At 41.6% G+C, this 19,306-nt stretch overlaps 1 protein-coding gene across 3 annotated transcripts; it reads left to right on the top strand.

The window, feature by feature from the left end:
- The first annotated feature begins 327 nt into the window (after positions 1-327).
- Positions 328-18,105, top strand: LOC138796036 (cytochrome P450 2K1-like). 3 transcript variants are annotated; one of them, XR_011363702.1, is made up of 11 exons: positions 328-522; positions 2,280-2,462; positions 3,372-3,534; positions 4,585-4,734; positions 8,609-8,769; positions 11,890-12,066; positions 13,102-13,243; positions 14,110-14,294; positions 16,015-16,156; positions 16,270-16,503; positions 17,563-17,648. XR_011363702.1 is itself a non-coding variant. In XM_069975918.1 (11 exons), the coding sequence occupies exons 2-10, from the start codon at positions 2,289-2,291 to the stop codon at positions 17,149-17,151; spliced, it is 1,308 nt and encodes a 435-aa protein (XP_069832019.1). In that variant the 5' UTR covers positions 328-522; positions 2,280-2,288; the 3' UTR covers positions 17,152-17,177; positions 17,563-17,651. The 3 variants fall into 3 exon arrangements, 2 of the variants coding, with proteins under 2 accessions (XP_069832019.1, XP_069832018.1); XM_069975918.1 differs by lacking the exon at positions 16,270-16,503 and adding an exon at positions 17,138-17,177 and having other exon boundaries at positions 17,563-17,651; XM_069975917.1 differs by lacking the exon at positions 16,270-16,503 and having other exon boundaries at positions 329-522; positions 17,563-18,105.
- Positions 18,106-19,306: the final 1,201 nt, after the last annotated feature.

Genomic DNA, 19,306 nt, shown 5'->3' with positions numbered 1-19,306 from the left:
ATATACTTCTACATATACCGCACCCCTTGCTGGACCCTTCAGGTACATACAGACGGGACGAGACGTCACTTTTTTTTAGAGAAATTGAAGCCTGTCTGATGTGTCTGATGTACTATATAGAACTATATGTGAATTTCCCATAAATAGTGTACATTAGGAAGTTGTTTAACTTTGCTTATGTAATAACATAATAAAAAATAGATTTTGCCCGGAGTTCTCCTTTAAGAGCGACTTTGGTGCCATCCCTTTACGAATAAAAAAAGCTGTAGCTGCCGGAATGCAGCAAAGCAAGTACAGGCCACTGTGCTGAGGCCATAAAGAGTTAATCTCTACATAACAGAAGGCTGAGGTTGTATGTTTCCTCTTCCTGGAGACTGTATGGTGGGGAGGAGCAGGTCATGTAGTAACTTAGGCTGCAGTCATCTGATTTATTGATTCTATAAGAAGTGAAGATTCCCCCATAGATGGACGAAGATCAGAGACTCCGCTGCTGTATCTTCTGAACTCTTTGCATTGCTCAAGGTAAGAAACAAAGTCCTGAACTCCATAGTATATATGTGTATCTGCATAGGTGACACTACCACTATGCTACATGCTTCCTACTGTCATGATTTACATAGTATGCCTTACAATGACTGTAGGAGTCTTAGACTTATAAGGTTCTGTGAGGAGCTACAAGGGGTCTACAGGGAAGTTAGTGCTTTCTACATGAGTAGTCCAAGCTGCTGTATTATTGGAATTCAAGGAAATAGCCTTTTATCTACTTTACTTATCCTGCTCCTGTATTATTATTTATATTTTTTTCCATAACATTTACAGTATCCAGTTCTGCAGCAGCTGAGGTGTAGTATCAGGGTCTGCAGCAGCTGAAGTGTAGTATGAGGGTCTGCAGCAGCTAAGGTGTGTATTATGAGGTTCTTCAGCAGCTGAGGTGTGTATTATGAGGTTCTTCAGCAGCTGAGGTGTGTATTATGATGTTCTGCAGCAGCTGAGGTGTATTATGATGGTTGAAGAAAGACACAGCAGCCAAAACATATAGCAAAATAAAACATAAAAGTGTCCTATGGCAGAACATCACGATAGTGTAAGATAAATAAATAATCCTATGCTCAACTCACATAGCAAAGTCCATGTAACAACCTTGTCATTAGAAGGAGTGGCACTCTCTATTCTGTGCAATTCTTTGTTTTTACAATGTAGTCATAGCAAAAGCAGGTGGTGCAGGGTGGGCACCGGTGCCTTCCTAGATAACACTGATGTAGTAAACCAGAGCGCAATTCCTGCGGCTGGGCCTAGGATGCCACCTGTTCACTATGTGTTTTTTTTTTTTTTTATGTTTTGTAAAGTAACATGTTCTTATTTAAGTATGCTACAGTATGTATTCTCTGTTCCAATGTTACTGTCAGGCAAATAATGGGTTACATTGCCTCACACACACTACACTTAACTGTTGGGCAACAGTGACACCTATAGTCTTTAGTGGGTACTGCTTTAGGTAGTGTAGAAGTTCCAGCTTTTTTTTAGAACTTACTAGAAAATGCATGGAGTATGCTAACATGCTTTAAATTAGGCCTGCTGAGATATGGATTAGCTGAGACAAGTTAATTAAAGGAGTTATCCAGCGCTACAAAAACATGGCCACTTTTGCCCCTCTCTTGTCTCCAGTTCAGGTGCGGTTTGCAATTAAACTCCATTTACTTCAACGGAACTGAGTTTGAAACCCCATCCAATCCAGAAACAAGAGAGGGGGGAAAAGTGGCCATGTTTTTGTAGCGCTGGATAACCCCTTTAACTGTTGAAGCGACAAGCAAACAAAGAACAAGTAGAGAAGCTGTCAGAGGAACAGCTGAGGAAAACTGCTACAGAAAGAGGAGAACAAGCAGGGCCGTCTTAACAGCATTTTGGGCCCATGGGTAGAGCTGTGAATAGGTACAGCACTATACTCTCACTCATTCCAGAGCTCAGAGCTACACACAGGAGAGAGAGGCCTAGCCACCTACTGCTTATACTACTACGACCATCATTTTATTTATTTATTTTCAGTATAACTTACGGTGAAAAGAAGGGTGTTGTTCTAAAGTAAATTTGGTCCTGGAAAAAAGCAAGCCCCTACATGACGCCGAGGATGGAAAATTAAGAGTTATGGAAAAATATAAAATGTTAAATCCAGGAAATAAAATAATCCATTCTGGGTTTTTTTTGCAGGTCTCTAAAACACAAAAAGTCTCCTATATATTTGTACATGAGAATCATTCCTGTCCTATCTTCCTTTTCTACAGGAATTAACCATGGACCTGCTCACAGTTCTCCTGTCCATCATTGTCATCTTGTTTTTGGCCAAAGCTCTTATGAATCAGCAACAAGGAAAACACAAAAACCTCCCACCGGGACCGAGACCTTTACCGATCATTGGAAATATTCTAACTGTTGATTTATCAAAGCCTCATGAAACATTCATGGAGGTAGGTAGGACACAAATTCTGTAATAGTACAGTGAAGCATAGGGGTATAGAGCACTCATGTTTTTTCCCTCCTCTCTAGAAGCCACTCCTTAACAACAGGTTTAATTCCCAGGAGGGATATTTGGCTATTCCCGTTTGTTGAGACACATGACTGAGGCTTCATGGACCTCTTTTTTTGCATATTAACATTTTTTAGAGGCCAATGTATCAATGGAGACTCCAAAGAATTTTTTTGCTGATCTCCCTGAGCTCAGTGATAATTGTGTTTTGCTGGTCTACGATTCATTGTCCCTGTTAGCCAGAATCCTGCTCCACACTGATGAGGGGCAAATACCCTGAAACAGCTGTCTGTGGATGGATGCCTGGCTTTGGTGTTACCCTTGTCATGTCACAATACTGAGTTAGACTTTGGCGTAAAAGGGGCCACCCCGGTATTTCCCTATTTGTGTCCCAATACTTGCAACTGAGTGGAACTAAATGTCAGGGTGCTTTGGTGATCTCCTCACCAGGAGGCACCCCTTAGCAACAGGTTTCTCCTCTACACTCAAAGAATGAACATGTTTTACTGAGTGTGCAAGGACTCAGGGTCTTGACTAGACATACCATGGTAAAAGTTTTGCCTAGATTGTCCTTTAAAGGAAAAATAACAGCAGGATGGAAGAATCTAACCTGCTGCCAGGGACAGTATGGAAGAAGGTAATTTTCTTACATTCACTTTTCTGCAATCCTCCATTTTTTTCATGTAATTTAGTTAGTGTGGTGCATTGGGGTAGTGCCATAGCCTTTGGTGCACCGAACTACCAGCTCCCTTAGTGGCCGGGGTAACGTCACTGCCGAGTGCCACCTTAATATTTATGAACCCACTCAAGGTTCCCTCATCTCTAACCATGCCATCTCTTGTGTTTACAGCTTGCCAAGACATATGGTCCAATCTTCACTGTCCACCTAGGGATGACAAAAATTGTTGTCCTATGCGGATACGAAGCGGTTAAGGACGCGTTCATCAACCATGCTGATTCCTTCTCTGACAGACCCCATGCACCAGTGGTTGAGAAATTTTCAAAGAACAATGGTAAGCATTCCTTTAATTTAATTATATTTTTTTTTATATGATATTTTTTGCCTCTAGAAGGGATTACCTTCATGGTGCCATACATACTAACTATATGGCTACACAAAGAGTGCCTATGGCCCTGGTATAGGATGGATTTTCGGATCTGCATTAGAATATCTCTTGGAGTAACCTTTGGACCTTTGGAAATCCCAATAAGTGCACATTTAAGGGGTTCTCCCGAAATGTTAATAGTGTTTTGACTCCTCAACCAAAAGAACCCTGTTGTGGTACTATTTCTGAATGTAATGGAGGTGTGAGGGACCCCCCTATTATATAAAGTGTAAGGCCCCTCATAGGGCTTTTTGCAATATGGCCAGTCTATTAAAGACTCTGGCAGCTTCCCCCAATGATAACAGCTTACCAGAGATCATCTCGTTTCAGCTATGTTCCGCTATATTCATAAGACCTACAGAGAGTGAGTGGAGAGGTGGCCGAATATGAGTCTTGCTTCTGTATTTACTCAAGGGAGATGGGGCTTCTCTTCCCCATCAAAATGAGTTAAAGGGGTTATCCAGCGCTACAAAAACATGGCCACTTTCTTGCAGAGACAGCTCCACTCTTGTCTCCAGCTTGGGCGGGGTTTTCCTGCTCGGTTCCATTGAAGTGAATGAAGCTTAATTGCAAACTGGACCTGAACTGGAGATAAGGGTCGTGTTGTCTCTAAAAGAAAGTGGCCATGTTTTTGTAGCACTGGATAACACCCTTAAAGGTATTTTTGGGACAATAAATTACAGGAAAGCTTGACGCAAGTTCAAGGCCAAAGTTGTGTGTCTACAAATGCTCTCAATGTAAAGCAATAGTGGCTTCCACTTCAATTACTGAATGAAATCCGCAAGTTTTGCCTTTGTAAAACTGAAGATTTGGGGAATTTCGGGTTGAATTTGCTTTTGGGGTTAAATAAATTTATTCCCTTATAACTAACCTGTTCTTTGGCATGGGCTTGTTCATACTGGAACTCATGAAGTCCCATGTGGTATGGATGGTATAAAATGTATTTATTTTATTCAGGTGTTGTCTTTTCTAATGGAGAGAACTGGAAAGTGATGAGACGATTTACCCTCTCCACACTACGAGACTATGGGATGGGGAAGAGAACCATAGAAGAGAAGATCACCGAGGAGGCCGAGTGTCTGGTGCAGAAGTTCAGATCCTATGAAGGTGAGGGCCTTTACTTCTAATAATAGTAATAAGTTTTACTGGGACTCCTGCAAATTCTGGCTGAAATGTCTTAATTTATTGTAACTTTTTAAAGATTATTGTGGTTTAATAAACTTAAAGCGAATGTACCAACAGGTACATCACTTTAAGATTTTTACATCAATAGGCCACCTCCAGTGCTTCAGGCCGGGCTGGTACCCGGGAATAGACCGGACTATTCCCGGGCACCATCCCGGCCTTAAGCACTGGAGGCGAGCACGCGTGACGTTCTGCCTTCCCCTCTGTGACAGGGCTCCATTAGAATCAATGGAGCCGCGTCATTGGTGGGAGGGCACAACGTCACACTGGGGGCATTCACTGGTATATTCACTTTAAAGGGGTTGTCTAGGGAACAGAAGCCTTCTGCATTTTACATCTCGGAAGTAATACTTTTTCTAAGATGTGGAGAGGGTGGGTGTATGTCTCAATCATCTCGAGATAGCAAAACCATAAGGCCTTATGCACACGTTCCGTAATTTTTTCAGGTCCGGAAACCACCCGCTAAAAATTACGGGTTGGACGTATTGCATCCGGAAGCACGGAAGTCTGATAATGCCTGCAATCACCACCGAGCACGGAAGCATCCCCAGTTGCCATGGTGATTGCAGGAGGACACTTCTGTGCTCGGTCTTTACAGGCATCATCAGACCCCTCCTGCGATCACCATGGCAACCGGGGACGCTTCCGTGCTCGGCAGGGATTGGCATAATCAGACCCCCTCTGCGGCATCAGACCCCCTCCTGCGGCGGCATCAGACCCCCTCCTGCGGCGGCATCAGACCCCCTCTGTGGCATCAGACCCCCTCCTGCGGCATCATCAGACCCCTCCTGCGGTACTGATGCGATCTCCTATGCGATCCTCCTGTGTCGTTCTGCCTTTAGTGCTCTTAATTGATTAATTGATACTTTTCCTAACAACATTGTAAACACCCCAATTTATTGAGGTAATTGGTACTTGTACCCCAGCTGCCAATCATCATTACCAATTAGCACAATAAATTGGTGTTTACTATGTGGTTAGGAAAGTATCAATTAATCAATTAAGAGACTGTGAGCAGTGTTAGCCTGTCAGCTTAATTCGGCACAATATAAAGTATGCAATGTTCCGAGCAGGCACCCTTCTGTATGGTCTTCACCTTGTGGAGTACTACAGATCCCAGCTCTCTGATATACCATCACCAACACTGCCTCAATACATTCGTCTACTGATTCTGCTACAATCGGCACACGATAGGATTCTGCTACAATCGGCATACGGTGTGCAGCAACAGAGATCCGGAGAACTATAGATCCCAGCACTTCTATATACTGCTGTGCAAATAGGAGCATGAGTTATCCATATTTTTTCTATGGAAATACGGATGCCAAACATGTTGCAATCCGCAAACAATCCGTAGACAATTGATGTCAATGAGAGCATCCGTGAAAAAATCTGGGTCCGCACTAGGACATGTCATTTTTTTTTTTACGGATTGATTTTCATCCATTTCTGCTACTGATCGTGTGAATAGCCCAATAGACTTCAATGTGCACTAACTGGGATACGGAAATACGGATCCGTAAATTACGGAACGTGTGCATAAGGCCTAACTGAAATCAATGTCCAATGTCCAAGCTGCACAATATGTTCAAGTCTGCATTGTTCTATCAAGGGTAGATAAAGCAGCTGATAAGTACTGGAAACCTTGAGTTGTTTTTTTTTCACAGATAGCAGTAATTTACAAATCTGTATAACTTTCTGACACCATTGTTTTGAAAACGTACGCCTGTCATATACAGCACAACATGTGCAGCATCAAAGTGAATGCGGTCAATGTTTCTGCGGTGTCAAAGCATTTCTCTGCCGAAATTTGCTCCTTAAAGAAGCAGTTCACGTTTTTTTTTTTCGGCCCCCGGGTAGCCGCTGTCAAGTATACTTAAAGAAGATGATCGGTGTCCCGTTCCCGTCGGTCAGTTCCGTCCTGTGGTGCCGTTCACATCGGGCGCGTGCTCACTTCCGCCAGCGCTGTGATTCCTCTTCTCTCCCTTGTAATTTGAACGCCGGAAGTCACGCGCTTCCATAGAGAATGCATGGAAGCGAGTGACTTCCGGCGTATAATCACTGGTCAGAGAAGAGGACTCGCAGCAGCCAGTGGAAGTGAGCGCGTACAGAGCGCGAACTTACGCCCGCAGTCTACTTACGCTTCGCGAGCGCCCTACGTAGCGATCTGACAGCGGTCTTTTACTTGGAAATCTTCGCCTAGCCCCGGACACCCCAGAGAACCTTTTGGATCAGCACAAAAAGCTGGAAAAATGAAGAAATCACCACTACGTACGGGACCGCATGTAACGCTACGGGCGTAAGTTACAGCATTTTCGTCCTCAAACAATGGTCTGGCTCATCACAGTGTGAACTGTGCAGCTGTAGATCGTATACTTTCCATTGTACGCAAACTACGTAAGTCTCCGGCCGCTTATTCACGGAACACGCTACGTCCGGAGACTTACGTAGTGTGAACATGGGGTTTTTTTTGTACTTAAAAAGCGCTGCCTATATTATATTGTTTGCACAACCCAATATAGATGTTAATGTAGGTTGTTGGAGCTGCGTGTCAGATTACTGTTACCTGTAATCAGTAAATTGGAGATAATCTGTGTAAAAATGTGGCTGATCGGGCTCCTGTGTGAGTGCAGCAACTAGAGGAATAGATGACTCTGCTAGATGGATACCCTGTCTAGCCGGATGAAACAAACAGTTGTATTAGTATACACTAATGTGTGTTTGCTGGCCCTCTTCCTATGTTATGTGATGGTATATATACAAGTGGACTGTCAAGCAGTCCAAAAACGTTCCTCTGCCCTGTTTGTATCCACGCAGTGATGGTCAGTGTTTAAAAATAATACGATATAGGTGTCACTCACCCAAAAGTGTGGATTGCCTTAATGTTCTCCACATTGGGTGAAATCAGTTCCCGGATATCCGAGTAGTAATTGGCTGTCTGAGTCCTCGAAAATATAATATGGGGGGGGGGGTCGCGTTCCGGCCGGTTACGCTCCTCTCTCCCACTGCAGAACTTTGAGTCCTTCAGATTCCAATGTGACGTCACGTCTCCTAAGGAAGCCTGGAATGGTCAAACAACCTTCGACATGTTTCGAGGGATACGCCCCTCTTTGTCAAGAAGATCTGGCCTTCCCTTGATACAGCTTTTTATAGGTGACCTGGATCCTGAAAGGCTTCATTTTCAAAGTCCTTATTTAAATGCAAAAAGTTCTATTTCCGAGTTTAGGCCTGCTGGTGTGATTGTATTGAAGTTGAATATATGTTTACTTTCAGCTCTTGACGTTTTTTTGATGTAATCTCCTTTTCTCCAGTCACTCTTCACTTTTTCTATGGCACAAAATTCTGAACCCTCTAGTTTTCCTTGATGTTTTTCCTTATAATGATTTGACAATGGGTGTCCTTCATACTTTCTTTGGATATTATAAATATGTTCATTTATTCTTATGTATAAGCCTCTTTTGGTTCTGCCAATGTACATTTTGTGACAAGGACATATAATGCAATAAATCACCCCCTTGGACAGGCAGGTAATATGTTCTCTAATTTTAAACACACAAGGTTAAAATTAGAGAACATATTATATTATATTATATTATATTATAGTGTGAACATAGCCTCAGCCATGAGGCCTTCTGAATATTTTCCCTTGGTAGGAGGCACCCAAATGGTCTCAATCATCATTAGGTAGGATTGTACGGCAGCTTAGATGGTGCAGGAGGAGACAAGGAGGAGGTGCATCGGTTACTTTACTGGAAGACAGTAAAACAAAATATAAATGTTTTTCTATTTTTTTCAGAAAAGTCTTTTGATAATTTGACAAGTATTAATGCAGCTGTAGCCAACATCATTGTGGCCATACTGCTCAGTCGTAGATTTGACTATGAGGACCCGACCATACAGAGGCTTATGGGTTTAATTAATGAAAATGTACGACTTTTTGCAAACCCATGGGTCAGAGTAAGTCAGAATTTTATTTTTGTTTTTATTTATTTGTATTTCTAAATTATTTATTTTTATTTATATATTTATTTTTATTTAAATGTTATGATTTTTTTTTCTTTTAATGTGTCTTCAAAACCAGCATGGCTTTACTGCCGATCATGTCAGACTAATCTCATTGATTTCTTTATGTCAAAAAAGTGCTGGATGAAGGGTTCCATGGAGTTCCCCATAAAGAGCTGATAGAAAAGTTAGAGAAAATTGGACTTAATCTCTGGATTGTTCAGTGGATTTGTGGTTGGCTGAAGGATAGATATCAGTGGGTTGTTAATAGCGATTATTCCCAGTAGAGACTGGTTACAAGTGGTGTGCCATTACGGTTCTAGGTCTGTTCCAGCTCCTGTTCTTTTTAATTTGTTTATAAGTGAAATAGGAGAAGGTTTGGTAGGTAAGGATAGTGACATAGGAGAAGGTTTGGTAGGTAAGGATAGTGACATAGGAGAAGGTTTGGTAGGTAAGGATAGTGACATAGGAGAAGGTTTGGTAGGTAAGGATAGTGACATAGGAGAAGGTTTGGTAGGTAAGGATAGTGACATAGGAGAAGGTTTGGTAGGTAAGGTTAGTGATATAGGAGAAGGTTTGGTAGGTAAGGATAGTGACATAGGAGAAGGTTTGGTAGGTAAGTATTGTGACATAGAGGAAGGTTTGGTAGGTAAGGATAGTGACATAGAAGAAGATTTGGTAGGGAAGAATAGTGATATAGGAGAAGGTTTGGTAGGTAAGGTTAATAACATAGGAGAAGGTTTGGTAGGTAAGAATAGTGATATAGGAGAAGATTTGGTAGGTAAGAATAGTGATATAGGAGAAGATTTGGTAGGTAAGGTTAGTGATATAGCAGAAGGCTTGGTAGGTAAGGATAGTGACATAGGAGAAGGTTTGGTAGGTAAGGATAGTGACATAGGAGAAGGTTTGGTAGGTAAGGTTAGTGATATAGGAGAAGGTTTGGTAGGTAAGGATAGTGACATAGGAGAAGGTTTGGTAGGTAAGTATTGTGACATAGAGGAAGGTTTGGTAGGTAAGGATAGTGACATAGAAGAAGATTTGGTAGGGAAGAATAGTGATATAGGAGAAGGTTTGGTAGGTAAGGTTAATAACATAGGAGAAGGTTTGGTAGGTAAGAATAGTGATATAGGAGAAGATTTGGTAGGTAAGAATAGTGATATAGGAGAAGATTTGGTAGGTAAGGTTAGTGATATAGCAGAAGGCTTGGTAGGTAAGGATAGTGACATAGGAGAAGGTTTGGTAGGTAAGGATAGTGATATAGGAGAAGGTTTGGTAGGTAAGGATAGTCATATAGGAGAAGATTTGGTAGGTAAGGATAGTGATATAGGAAAAGGTTTGGTAGGTAAGGTTAGTGACATAGGAGAAGGTTTGGTAGGTAAGGATAGTCATATAGGAGAAGATTTGGTAGGTAAGGATAGTGACATAGGAGAAGGTTTGGTAGGTAAGGATAGTGACATAGGAGAAGGTTTGGTAGGTAAGGTTAGTGACATAGGAGGAGGTTTGGTAGGTAAGGATAGTGACATAGGAGAAGGTTTGGTAGGTAAGGATAGCGACATAGGAGAAGGTTTGGTAGGAAAGGATAGTGACAGAGGAGAAGGTTTGGTAGGAAAGGATAGTGACATAGGAGAAAATTTGGTAGGTAAGGATAGTGACATAGTAGAAGGTGTGGTAGGTAATGATAGTGATATAGGAGAAGGTTTGGTAGGTAAGGATAGTGACATAGGAGAATGTTTGGTAGGTAAGGATAGTCATATAGAAGAAGGTTTGGTAGGTAAGGTTTGTCTGCTGATGACACAGTGTGCAATAGGGTTGATATTCCTGGAGGTGTCAGTATTATGGAAAATGATTTATCTTTGCTAGATAAGTGGTCCAAACAACAGAAAGTGCAGTTCAATGTTTCAATGTAAAAAAATTGCACTTGGGGAAGAGGAATCCTCTATCCAAGTATCATATCAGCGGTTCTGCATTGGCAAAGACTTCGGTGGAGAAGGATTTAGTTCTGAGATTAATAGCTGAAGATGATGATGTCATCAGGGTCATAGGCTACAGACAGGGTTTTCATGCAGACTACAGTGTATGCTAATATCCACTAGATGGAGCTTTTAAGATTTGAAAACAAAGCCATTACAGCATCAATACAAAAGTCCAGTGACATTTATACAGCATGCGTTCATTTTACATAATGAAGACAGTAACATTTAATTAACACAAAATACTAACCGATTTAAAATTATAGAAAAATGTCTGGTAATGCCCATTCAGCAAAAATTGGACCCCCCCCCCCCCCCCCCAGTGCACCCGACACCCTTATTTACATATTCGCTCCAACATAATAAAGGCCCTATTACAATCTATAACCAAAATTAGATTGCCTAACCTGTTGCTAGATTCACTTTAAGGTGACAACTGAAAGCACTAGGCATCCACATAGTGTGACATCTCACTTTTTATTTATTTATTTTTATGGCCAATTTTGGTCTGTCTCTAAATTTCACAATTTGCTGTAACACAGAAACAAATAAATAAATAACCACTATAATAACTATAATAACCAATTTATTACCACTATTTTGAGATTCATGAAACCTACTTACTTTTATTAACATTTTTTGGAGGGATAATGGAAAAATGTTATTATATTATTATTATTATTATTATTATTATTATTATTATTAATAATTTTTTTTTTTTATATATATATATATATTAAACTTATGCTATTCAGTGAGCGGTAAAAATAATGATATAGCATGTTTTACAGATACAGCAATACCATAAATGTATATATTTTTTAGTTTTATTGCACTTTTTTTTCACTTTTACACTAGTGTATATTAACTGATAATCTTTTGAATCCTCATACAACACAGTGCACTACTACTGTAGGCAGGAGCATAGCAGAACCTTATTCCAGTCCCGCCATTAAAAGGCCTATGTATCAGAATAAGGCCTGTTAGTGACTGATGGGAAAAGGCATATTAGGTTAATAATAGGTTGAAGAAATGTAAAAAAAAAAGAAAAAAAAAGGAATACCTCTTTAATAACACCTACTTTTACTTATATATCTGTATTTAGTTATATAATAGTTTTCCGACATTGATGGACTGTATTCCTGGACCTCACAAAACTATTTTTGGGAACGCCAGAGAGTTTCAGCAATTCATACGGGCGACATTTGCTAAGCAGAAGGAAGAACTGGATGTAAATGACCAGAGGAACCTGATTGACGCCTTCCTGACCAAGCAACAAGAGGTGGGATCTAGATAATCTGATAATCTTTGGCTCACATAAAATAGCGGGGGTCAATAGTAAGAATCATAATAGATCCCCTATTAAGGGGCCACCTGTCACCCAATACAGAAAGTATTTAGGAAATACTGTAATTTACGAAAACTTTTGAAATGTTAAAAGTTTTGCTTTGTTTGGGTCTCTGAGACCAATCTCTAGGTAAAGCCAGGAGAAGAAGGGGACAGTATGCGTCACTCCCCAACACTGCTCTTGATTTGTCAAATTTTAGGAGACCAATGGAGGAGTCACAGAAAAATAAAAATATGTAAATAAAGTAAACATTACATATCGTAGCGTGCTGAATTGTCCAATCTATTAAAATATAACATTATTGTTTCCGCATGGTGAATGGTGTTAACGGGGGATGGGGGGGGGGTTCAGGATTGCTGTTTTTTCTTTTTTTTCTTTTTTTTAAATGTATATCAGAAAAAAAGAATTATAAAAAGTGAGCATATTTTTTTTTCTTTTACACCAATATGATGCTAATAGTGATGAGCGAATAGTGAAATATTCGATATTCGTACAAATATCTCCTGAATATTCGAATATTCGATTGAATATTCAACCCCATTAAAGTCAATGGGAACAAGTATTCGATTATTGAAAAACATCTATTCGACCGCTAGGAGGTATCAACCGGAAGCTGGGGGATTAGAACGCTTATCGAATATTTATCGAGTATTCAGCGAACTATTCAATAATATTCGATAGATCGAATACTTTACTATTCGATCTAATATCTATTCGAACAAACAGTATTTGCTCATCACTAGATGCTAATAAAAACTAGAGATCACCCAACCAGCCAAGTAGGTGGAACAATAAAAGCGCTATGGCTCTTAGAAGGAGGAACATTGCATTAATTTAACCCTGACATCCGTGTATCCATGACCTCTATCATGAAGGAGTTAAACACTGGGGGAGGGGGAGGGGAGTGAGAAAATGAAAATTCACTTAAGACACTGAGAGGTTGATTATTTTATTATTTTTGTTTTTTAGGGAAAGTCAGACTCCACCGAGTTTTACCACAATGACAATTTAATTGTACTGGTTGGAGATCTGTTTGCTGCCGGGATGGAGACCACATCAACCACACTGAGATGGGGACTTCTGCTCATGATGAAATATCCAGAGATTCAACGTAAGAATAAAATGGGCAAAAAATATAAGGTATACTAGTGCATAAATAGCTATATAGTAAGGCTGGGTTCACATCTAGCGTTAACGGACTACTTTTTTTTCCTGGGACCGGGGATGAGGTGGCTGAGGGAAACGACGTCCACTCACCTCCCCGGTTCCAGCGGCGGGTCCGGCATCGCGGTGCTCCTGTCCCTGGTGCCCGGCCACTTCCTGGTGTCAGACGCGGGCCCGAGACGTGACGTCTCAGGTCCGCTCAGCCAGTCAGTGATGGAGGAGGGATCCGTTTCAAGTCTGCTCAGATCCCGCCTCTGTCACTGACTGACTTAGCGGACGTGAGACGTATCGTCTCGGGCCCACGTCAGACACCAGGAAGAGGCCGGGAACTGGGGACCGGAGCGCCGCAATGCGGGACCCGCCGCTGGAACTGGGAAGACGAGTGGACGTCGTTTCCCTCAGCCACCTCTTCCCCGGTCCCAGGAAAAAATAGCCCCCCCCCCCCGCCGGAGTACCCCTTTAAAGGAGGTTTGGACAGGGGTAGATTACAGCAATTCATTAGCTCTGGAAAATAGTAGCATTTTTCTATATTCAGGAAACAGACAGATATATGAAGGTACCATGTGTCTCCTTGACTGAACAGCAGGTTACAATTTTTTCTTGTAGATACCCCATAGATTCTACTGTTCAAGAGAATCCCACAAATTGGGCCACAAAACAGGAAAAGTTTATGTAAAAACTACCCAAAGTGACTGTATCGGGGGCTTATTGTTCTGTTCTGGAACCTTTGTTAGGCCTGGTGTTAAGATTTGTTTGGCAGCATTATCTGTGTACATCTGAATAATAAGAGACATCTTATCCGTCCCTTGGCAGAAAAAGTGCACAATGAAATTGAAAGAGTGATCGGATCGGCCCAACCTCAGATGGAGCACCGGAAACAGATGCCGTATACAGACGCCGTCATACATGAAATTCAACGCTTTGGGGATATTGTACCTACTAGTATACCCCACGCCGCGTCAGAAGATGTCACGTTCCGAGGATATTTTATTCCAAAGGTAAGATACAATGTTCAGCTGAATACTGGATATGAGATTGGCTATAGCTAAGGGAAGGGGTTGCGGGTCATGTACCCCGAGTGTCAGTACAGGCATCAATAAGCCCCTTACTTATAGCATCCAATGCAGAGTAAGGACAACAAACTATATTTTATCTGTAACTACAGAAAAGATGTTTTAGAATTGTTATTTTATGTGGATTGTATATATTTACTAGTGATGAGTGAATAGTATTCAACCAAATAGCTATTTGATTGAATAATACGCTATTCACATACTTCCTCTAAACTACACCACACAGGACACATCCTCTATATACTACACCACACAGGACACATCCTCTATACTACACCACACAGGACACATCCTCTATACTACACCACACAGGACACATCCTCTATACTACACCACACAGTACACATCCTCTATACTACACCACAGAGGACACATCCTCTATACTACACCACACAGGACACCTCCTCTATATACTACACCACCCAGGACACATCCTCTATATACTACACCACCCAGGACACATCCTCTATATACTACACCACCCAGGACACATCCTCTATATACTACACCACACAGGACACATCCTCTATACTACACCACACAGGACACATCCTCTATATACTACACCACCCAGGACACATCCTCTATATACTACACCACCCAGGACACATCATCTATATACTACACCACCCAGGACACATCCTCTATATACTACACCACACAGGACACATCCTCTATACTACACCACACAGGACACATCCTCTATACTACACCACACAGGACACATCCTCTGTACTACACCACACAGGACACATCCTCTATACTACACCACACATGATACATTCTCTATACTACACCACACAGGACACCCCCTCTATACTACACCACACAGGACACATCCTCTATATACTACACCACCCAGGACACATCCTCTATATACTACACCACACAGGACACATCCTCTATATACTACACCACCCAGGACACATCCTCTATATACTACACCACACAGGACACATCCTCTATATACTACACCACACAGGACACATCCTCTATACTACACCACACAGGACACATCCTCTACACTACACCACACAGGACACATCCTCTATACTACACCACACAGGACACATCCTCTATACTACACCACACAGGACACATCCTCTATACTACACCACACAGGACACATCCTCTATACTACACCACACAGGACACATCCTCTATACTAAACCACACAGGACACCTCCTCTATACTACACCACACAGGACACATCCTCTATACTACACCACACAGGACACCTCCTCTATACTACACCACACAGGACACATCCTCTATACTACACCACACAGGACACATCCTCTATACTACACCACACAGGACACATCCTCTATACTACACCACACCACACAGGACACATCCTCTATACTACACCACACAGGACACATCCTCTATACTACACCACACAGGACACATCCTCTATACTACACCACACAGGACACATCCTCTATACTACACCACACAGGACACATCCTCTATACTACACCACACAGGACACATCCTCTATACTACACCACACAGGACACATCCTCTATACTACACCACACAGTAGAGCTGACAGATCCTATATACTAATTTATTTTCTGTACTTTTATGTATACTCTACTAGTTATAAAGTATATATCATATCTTCTTCCCCCCCTCCAGGGCACTTTCGTTCTCTCATCCCTGCACTCCATACTCAGAGAGAAAACTTACTTTGAGAAACCCAATGAGTTTTACCCAGAACATTTTCTTGATGATAAAGGAAATTTCAAAAAGAATGAGGCCTTCATACCGTTCTCTATAGGTAATAGTTATAAAGTATGGCTTTTTGATGGGTCACATCATGAATGTTCAGATCACCACATTATATTCTTTAGTTAGACTCCATAATGTTCTATTATTTCCTTACTTCTTCAGATCTAATGTATTGAAAAATACTAAAGTAAAACATGACCCATCTATGATTTTCAAAAAGGAAAGGCTCACTACATGCCAGAGGTGTAACCTCCTAAACCCCAGTGTAAAAGATGTACAAGGAGCCTCCAAGTATCAAGTACTTGTATCTTTGTATCAGGGACCAGCTGCAATTGCTACTTCTGCTTCCCTCTTAGCTACTATACATCTCTGCTTTATATGGAAGACACTGTAATAGTAAGTTTTCTAATATAGGTTTCTAGGTTGGTAATGACCACTTCTGTCTAGGGTTGAGTGTATAGTTTTGGACAAGAATGGGCACCGAATACTGGCATCACTTTAATTATATGAGCACATATTTATAAAATCTTATTTCAATAACTCAGTAGTGATAAGCGAATAGTGAAATATTCGAATATTTGATATTCGTTCAAATATCTCCCCAATATTCGACTATTTATTCGAATATTCAATCCCATTAAAGTCTATGGGAACAAGTATTCGTTTATTGAAAAACATCTATTCGACCACTTGGAGGTCACCAAGTCCACAATGACACCTCAGGAAATGATGCCAACACCACTGGAATGCAACTGGGACAGCAGGGGAAGCATCTAACACCCCAAAATCGCCGGTAATAAAGTCACAAGTCGATGTTATACAGGTGAATTACCTGGTTATTAAAGGGTGTATGAATATTTTATAGGTGCAGCTGGTCGGCTGTATTATGTAGCAGGTAGCACTTGGTAAACAGAGTGCCTTATAGTAGCACAGCAGCCTGATTGTACCACCCTGTGTATTTACTGTATGTATGACGTAGCAGCACGTAGCACTGGATGAACACACGTACTACTCTTTTTTTTTTTTTTAGATCTAGCAGTCTAGCACGTATCAGCAGCACAAAGCACTTGGTGAGCAGAGTGCTTGCACTACCCTTTGTATTTATGTATGCCGTAGCAGCACGTAGCACTGGATGAACACACATATATATGTTATTGGGTCATGTGACTATGCCATCTAATCATTGTTATTCTCGTTTCTCGCGATGCTACGTACACCAAGGGGCTTTGGCAGCCTCCCTGCATGTTGATTGGCTAAAAAAACTGGGGAAAAAAACAGGGAAGAAGGGGGATTTGAACGCTCATCGAATATTTATCGAATATTCGGCTAACTATTCGATAATATTCGATACGATCGAATACCTTACTATACGATCGAATATCTATTCGATCGAACAGTATGCGCTCATCACTAATGATCAGGCATATTCCGCTAATTTTTTGTTTTTCCTTGTAGGTAAGCGAAGCTGTGCTGGGGAAACCTTGGCCAAAATGGAGCTGTTCCTGTTCTTTACAACACTGTTACAGAACTTCATTTTCAAGCCTGTACCTGGAGCTAAGCTGGACCTCACCCCTGCCCTGGGGTCTACAAACTCCCCCAAACCCTTTGAAATCTGTGCTATATCCCGTAGATAAATTTTACAACTTAACATTCAACGTCTCCCGCTCACCCACCACCTCCTCACCTCGCTGCCTCACTGTTGACGTTCCCCCAAGGTTCTTCCCCGGGGCATCTACTCTTCTACCTAAATTCTTCTTGCCTAAGGAAGAACAAAAAAGCCTTGTACACAATCTCTGATCCTCAGAAGACCTCCTTCTTTGCTCTTGTCTTGTTTGCTCCTCGCTGAACTATCTTAGTGATAGAAGATCTCTTCTACCAAGTTTCCTCCATATGGGACATGCTACCTCAACAAATCGGACTCTCCGCCACCAAAGTAATTTATAAATCCTTCTCTTCAGATATGCCTACAACCTAAAGTAAAGGTCCCCATACACCTTATATTTTTGTCAGCTTTACCTGCCACTTGCCAGAGTTCTCTGGTTGCGGCTCAACCCTCTCCTTTCCATAGAAAACATAGGATCATTCAGCCATGACGAAAGTTTCTGTGTATGTGGAGGACAAAGCTGGGAGATTTTACTGATGGACGACTAATGGTTTGGCGATCGGTCATGAACAACTACTGCTCTTACCTACCAGGTCCCCCCCATTCTCCCTGTACACTGTAAGGCCTCCGGGGAAGGTTTCTCTTTCCCTTTATACCAGTCTGTCATTTTATTTTCCTATTTACTGGACTTGCATTTGTCTTATGTACTTAACCCCTTACTATATGAATTGTGCGACGGTGCTTCATAATAATAATAATAATAATAATAATAATAATAATAATAATATTTATAGAGGCATTGTCATGAAAATGAATCTTTGACATCTCAGAGAGATATGTCAAAAGTTTTGATCGGCCAGAGTCTGAGTGTTCAGACCGGGACTAATCGGGAGAACGAGTCAGGAGAAGTCCATGCTCAGCGCTCTCACCTGGATCTGTGCCATATGTTGAGACAGCCCCATAATGCAGGTCTATGGAGCCGTCTCCTCAAACTGACGTAGGCCCGAGACAGGACTGTATGGCTGAGCTGGCATCTCCCTTCTTAAGCTATTAATCGGTCAGGGCCTGAACCGGGCCTGCACGGGAACCGGGCCGCGGTCCGAAAAGCGCCGTTCGATTCGTGGGTTCAGCTTAAAGAGGATGTACCTGGTGGTACATCCTCTTTAACGTATTCATGGTTAGTTGGATAGACTTTTTAAATGCGCTCAAGGAAGCGGAAGTGCTGTTACAGGGCCCAAGTCCTCAGGCAAATCACTTCTGTCATCAGGGTTGACACAAGACATTGCCCAATCAGCAGCTGAGGTGGGACAATACTGTGGCCAATGATTGGCTGAGTAGGCAATGTCATGTACCAAATACGATCCCAATTTCTGTGACAGCAGCGGCGGTGGGAGAGCAAAGAAGGTAAGTATATGTTTTTTTTTGTTTTTTTTTTTGCTACCCCATGCTTGAGCACATTAAGGCTAAGTTCACACAACACAACTTTGTTGTGTTGATTTGATTTGCAACAATGGCTGTGATTCATAGAAAAATTATGTTGCACTGTAGTCAGAGGGAATCCCAGCTGGAGTATATACATATAGTATACACTCCGAC

The sequence above is a fragment of the Dendropsophus ebraccatus genome, chromosome 6 (assembly GCF_027789765.1).
Source record: "Dendropsophus ebraccatus isolate aDenEbr1 chromosome 6, aDenEbr1.pat, whole genome shotgun sequence".
Classification (NCBI taxonomy): Eukaryota; Metazoa; Chordata; class Amphibia; order Anura; family Hylidae; genus Dendropsophus; species Dendropsophus ebraccatus.
The sequence above is the reverse complement of the archived record's forward strand: the minus strand, read 5'-3'. Positions and strand labels throughout refer to the sequence as shown.

Coding starts and splice junctions, on each gene's coding strand:
- LOC138796036 (XM_069975917.1), top strand. CDS start 2,289: ATGGACCTGCTCACAGTTCTCCTGTCCATCATTGTCATCTTGTTTTTG. Junction 2,463..3,371: donor CTCATGAAACATTCATGGAG/GTAGGTAGGACA, acceptor TTGTGTTTACAG/CTTGCCAAGACATATGGTCC. Junction 16,157..17,562: donor CTTCATACCGTTCTCTATAG/GTAATAGTTATA, acceptor TTTTCCTTGTAG/GTAAGCGAAGCTGTGCTGGG.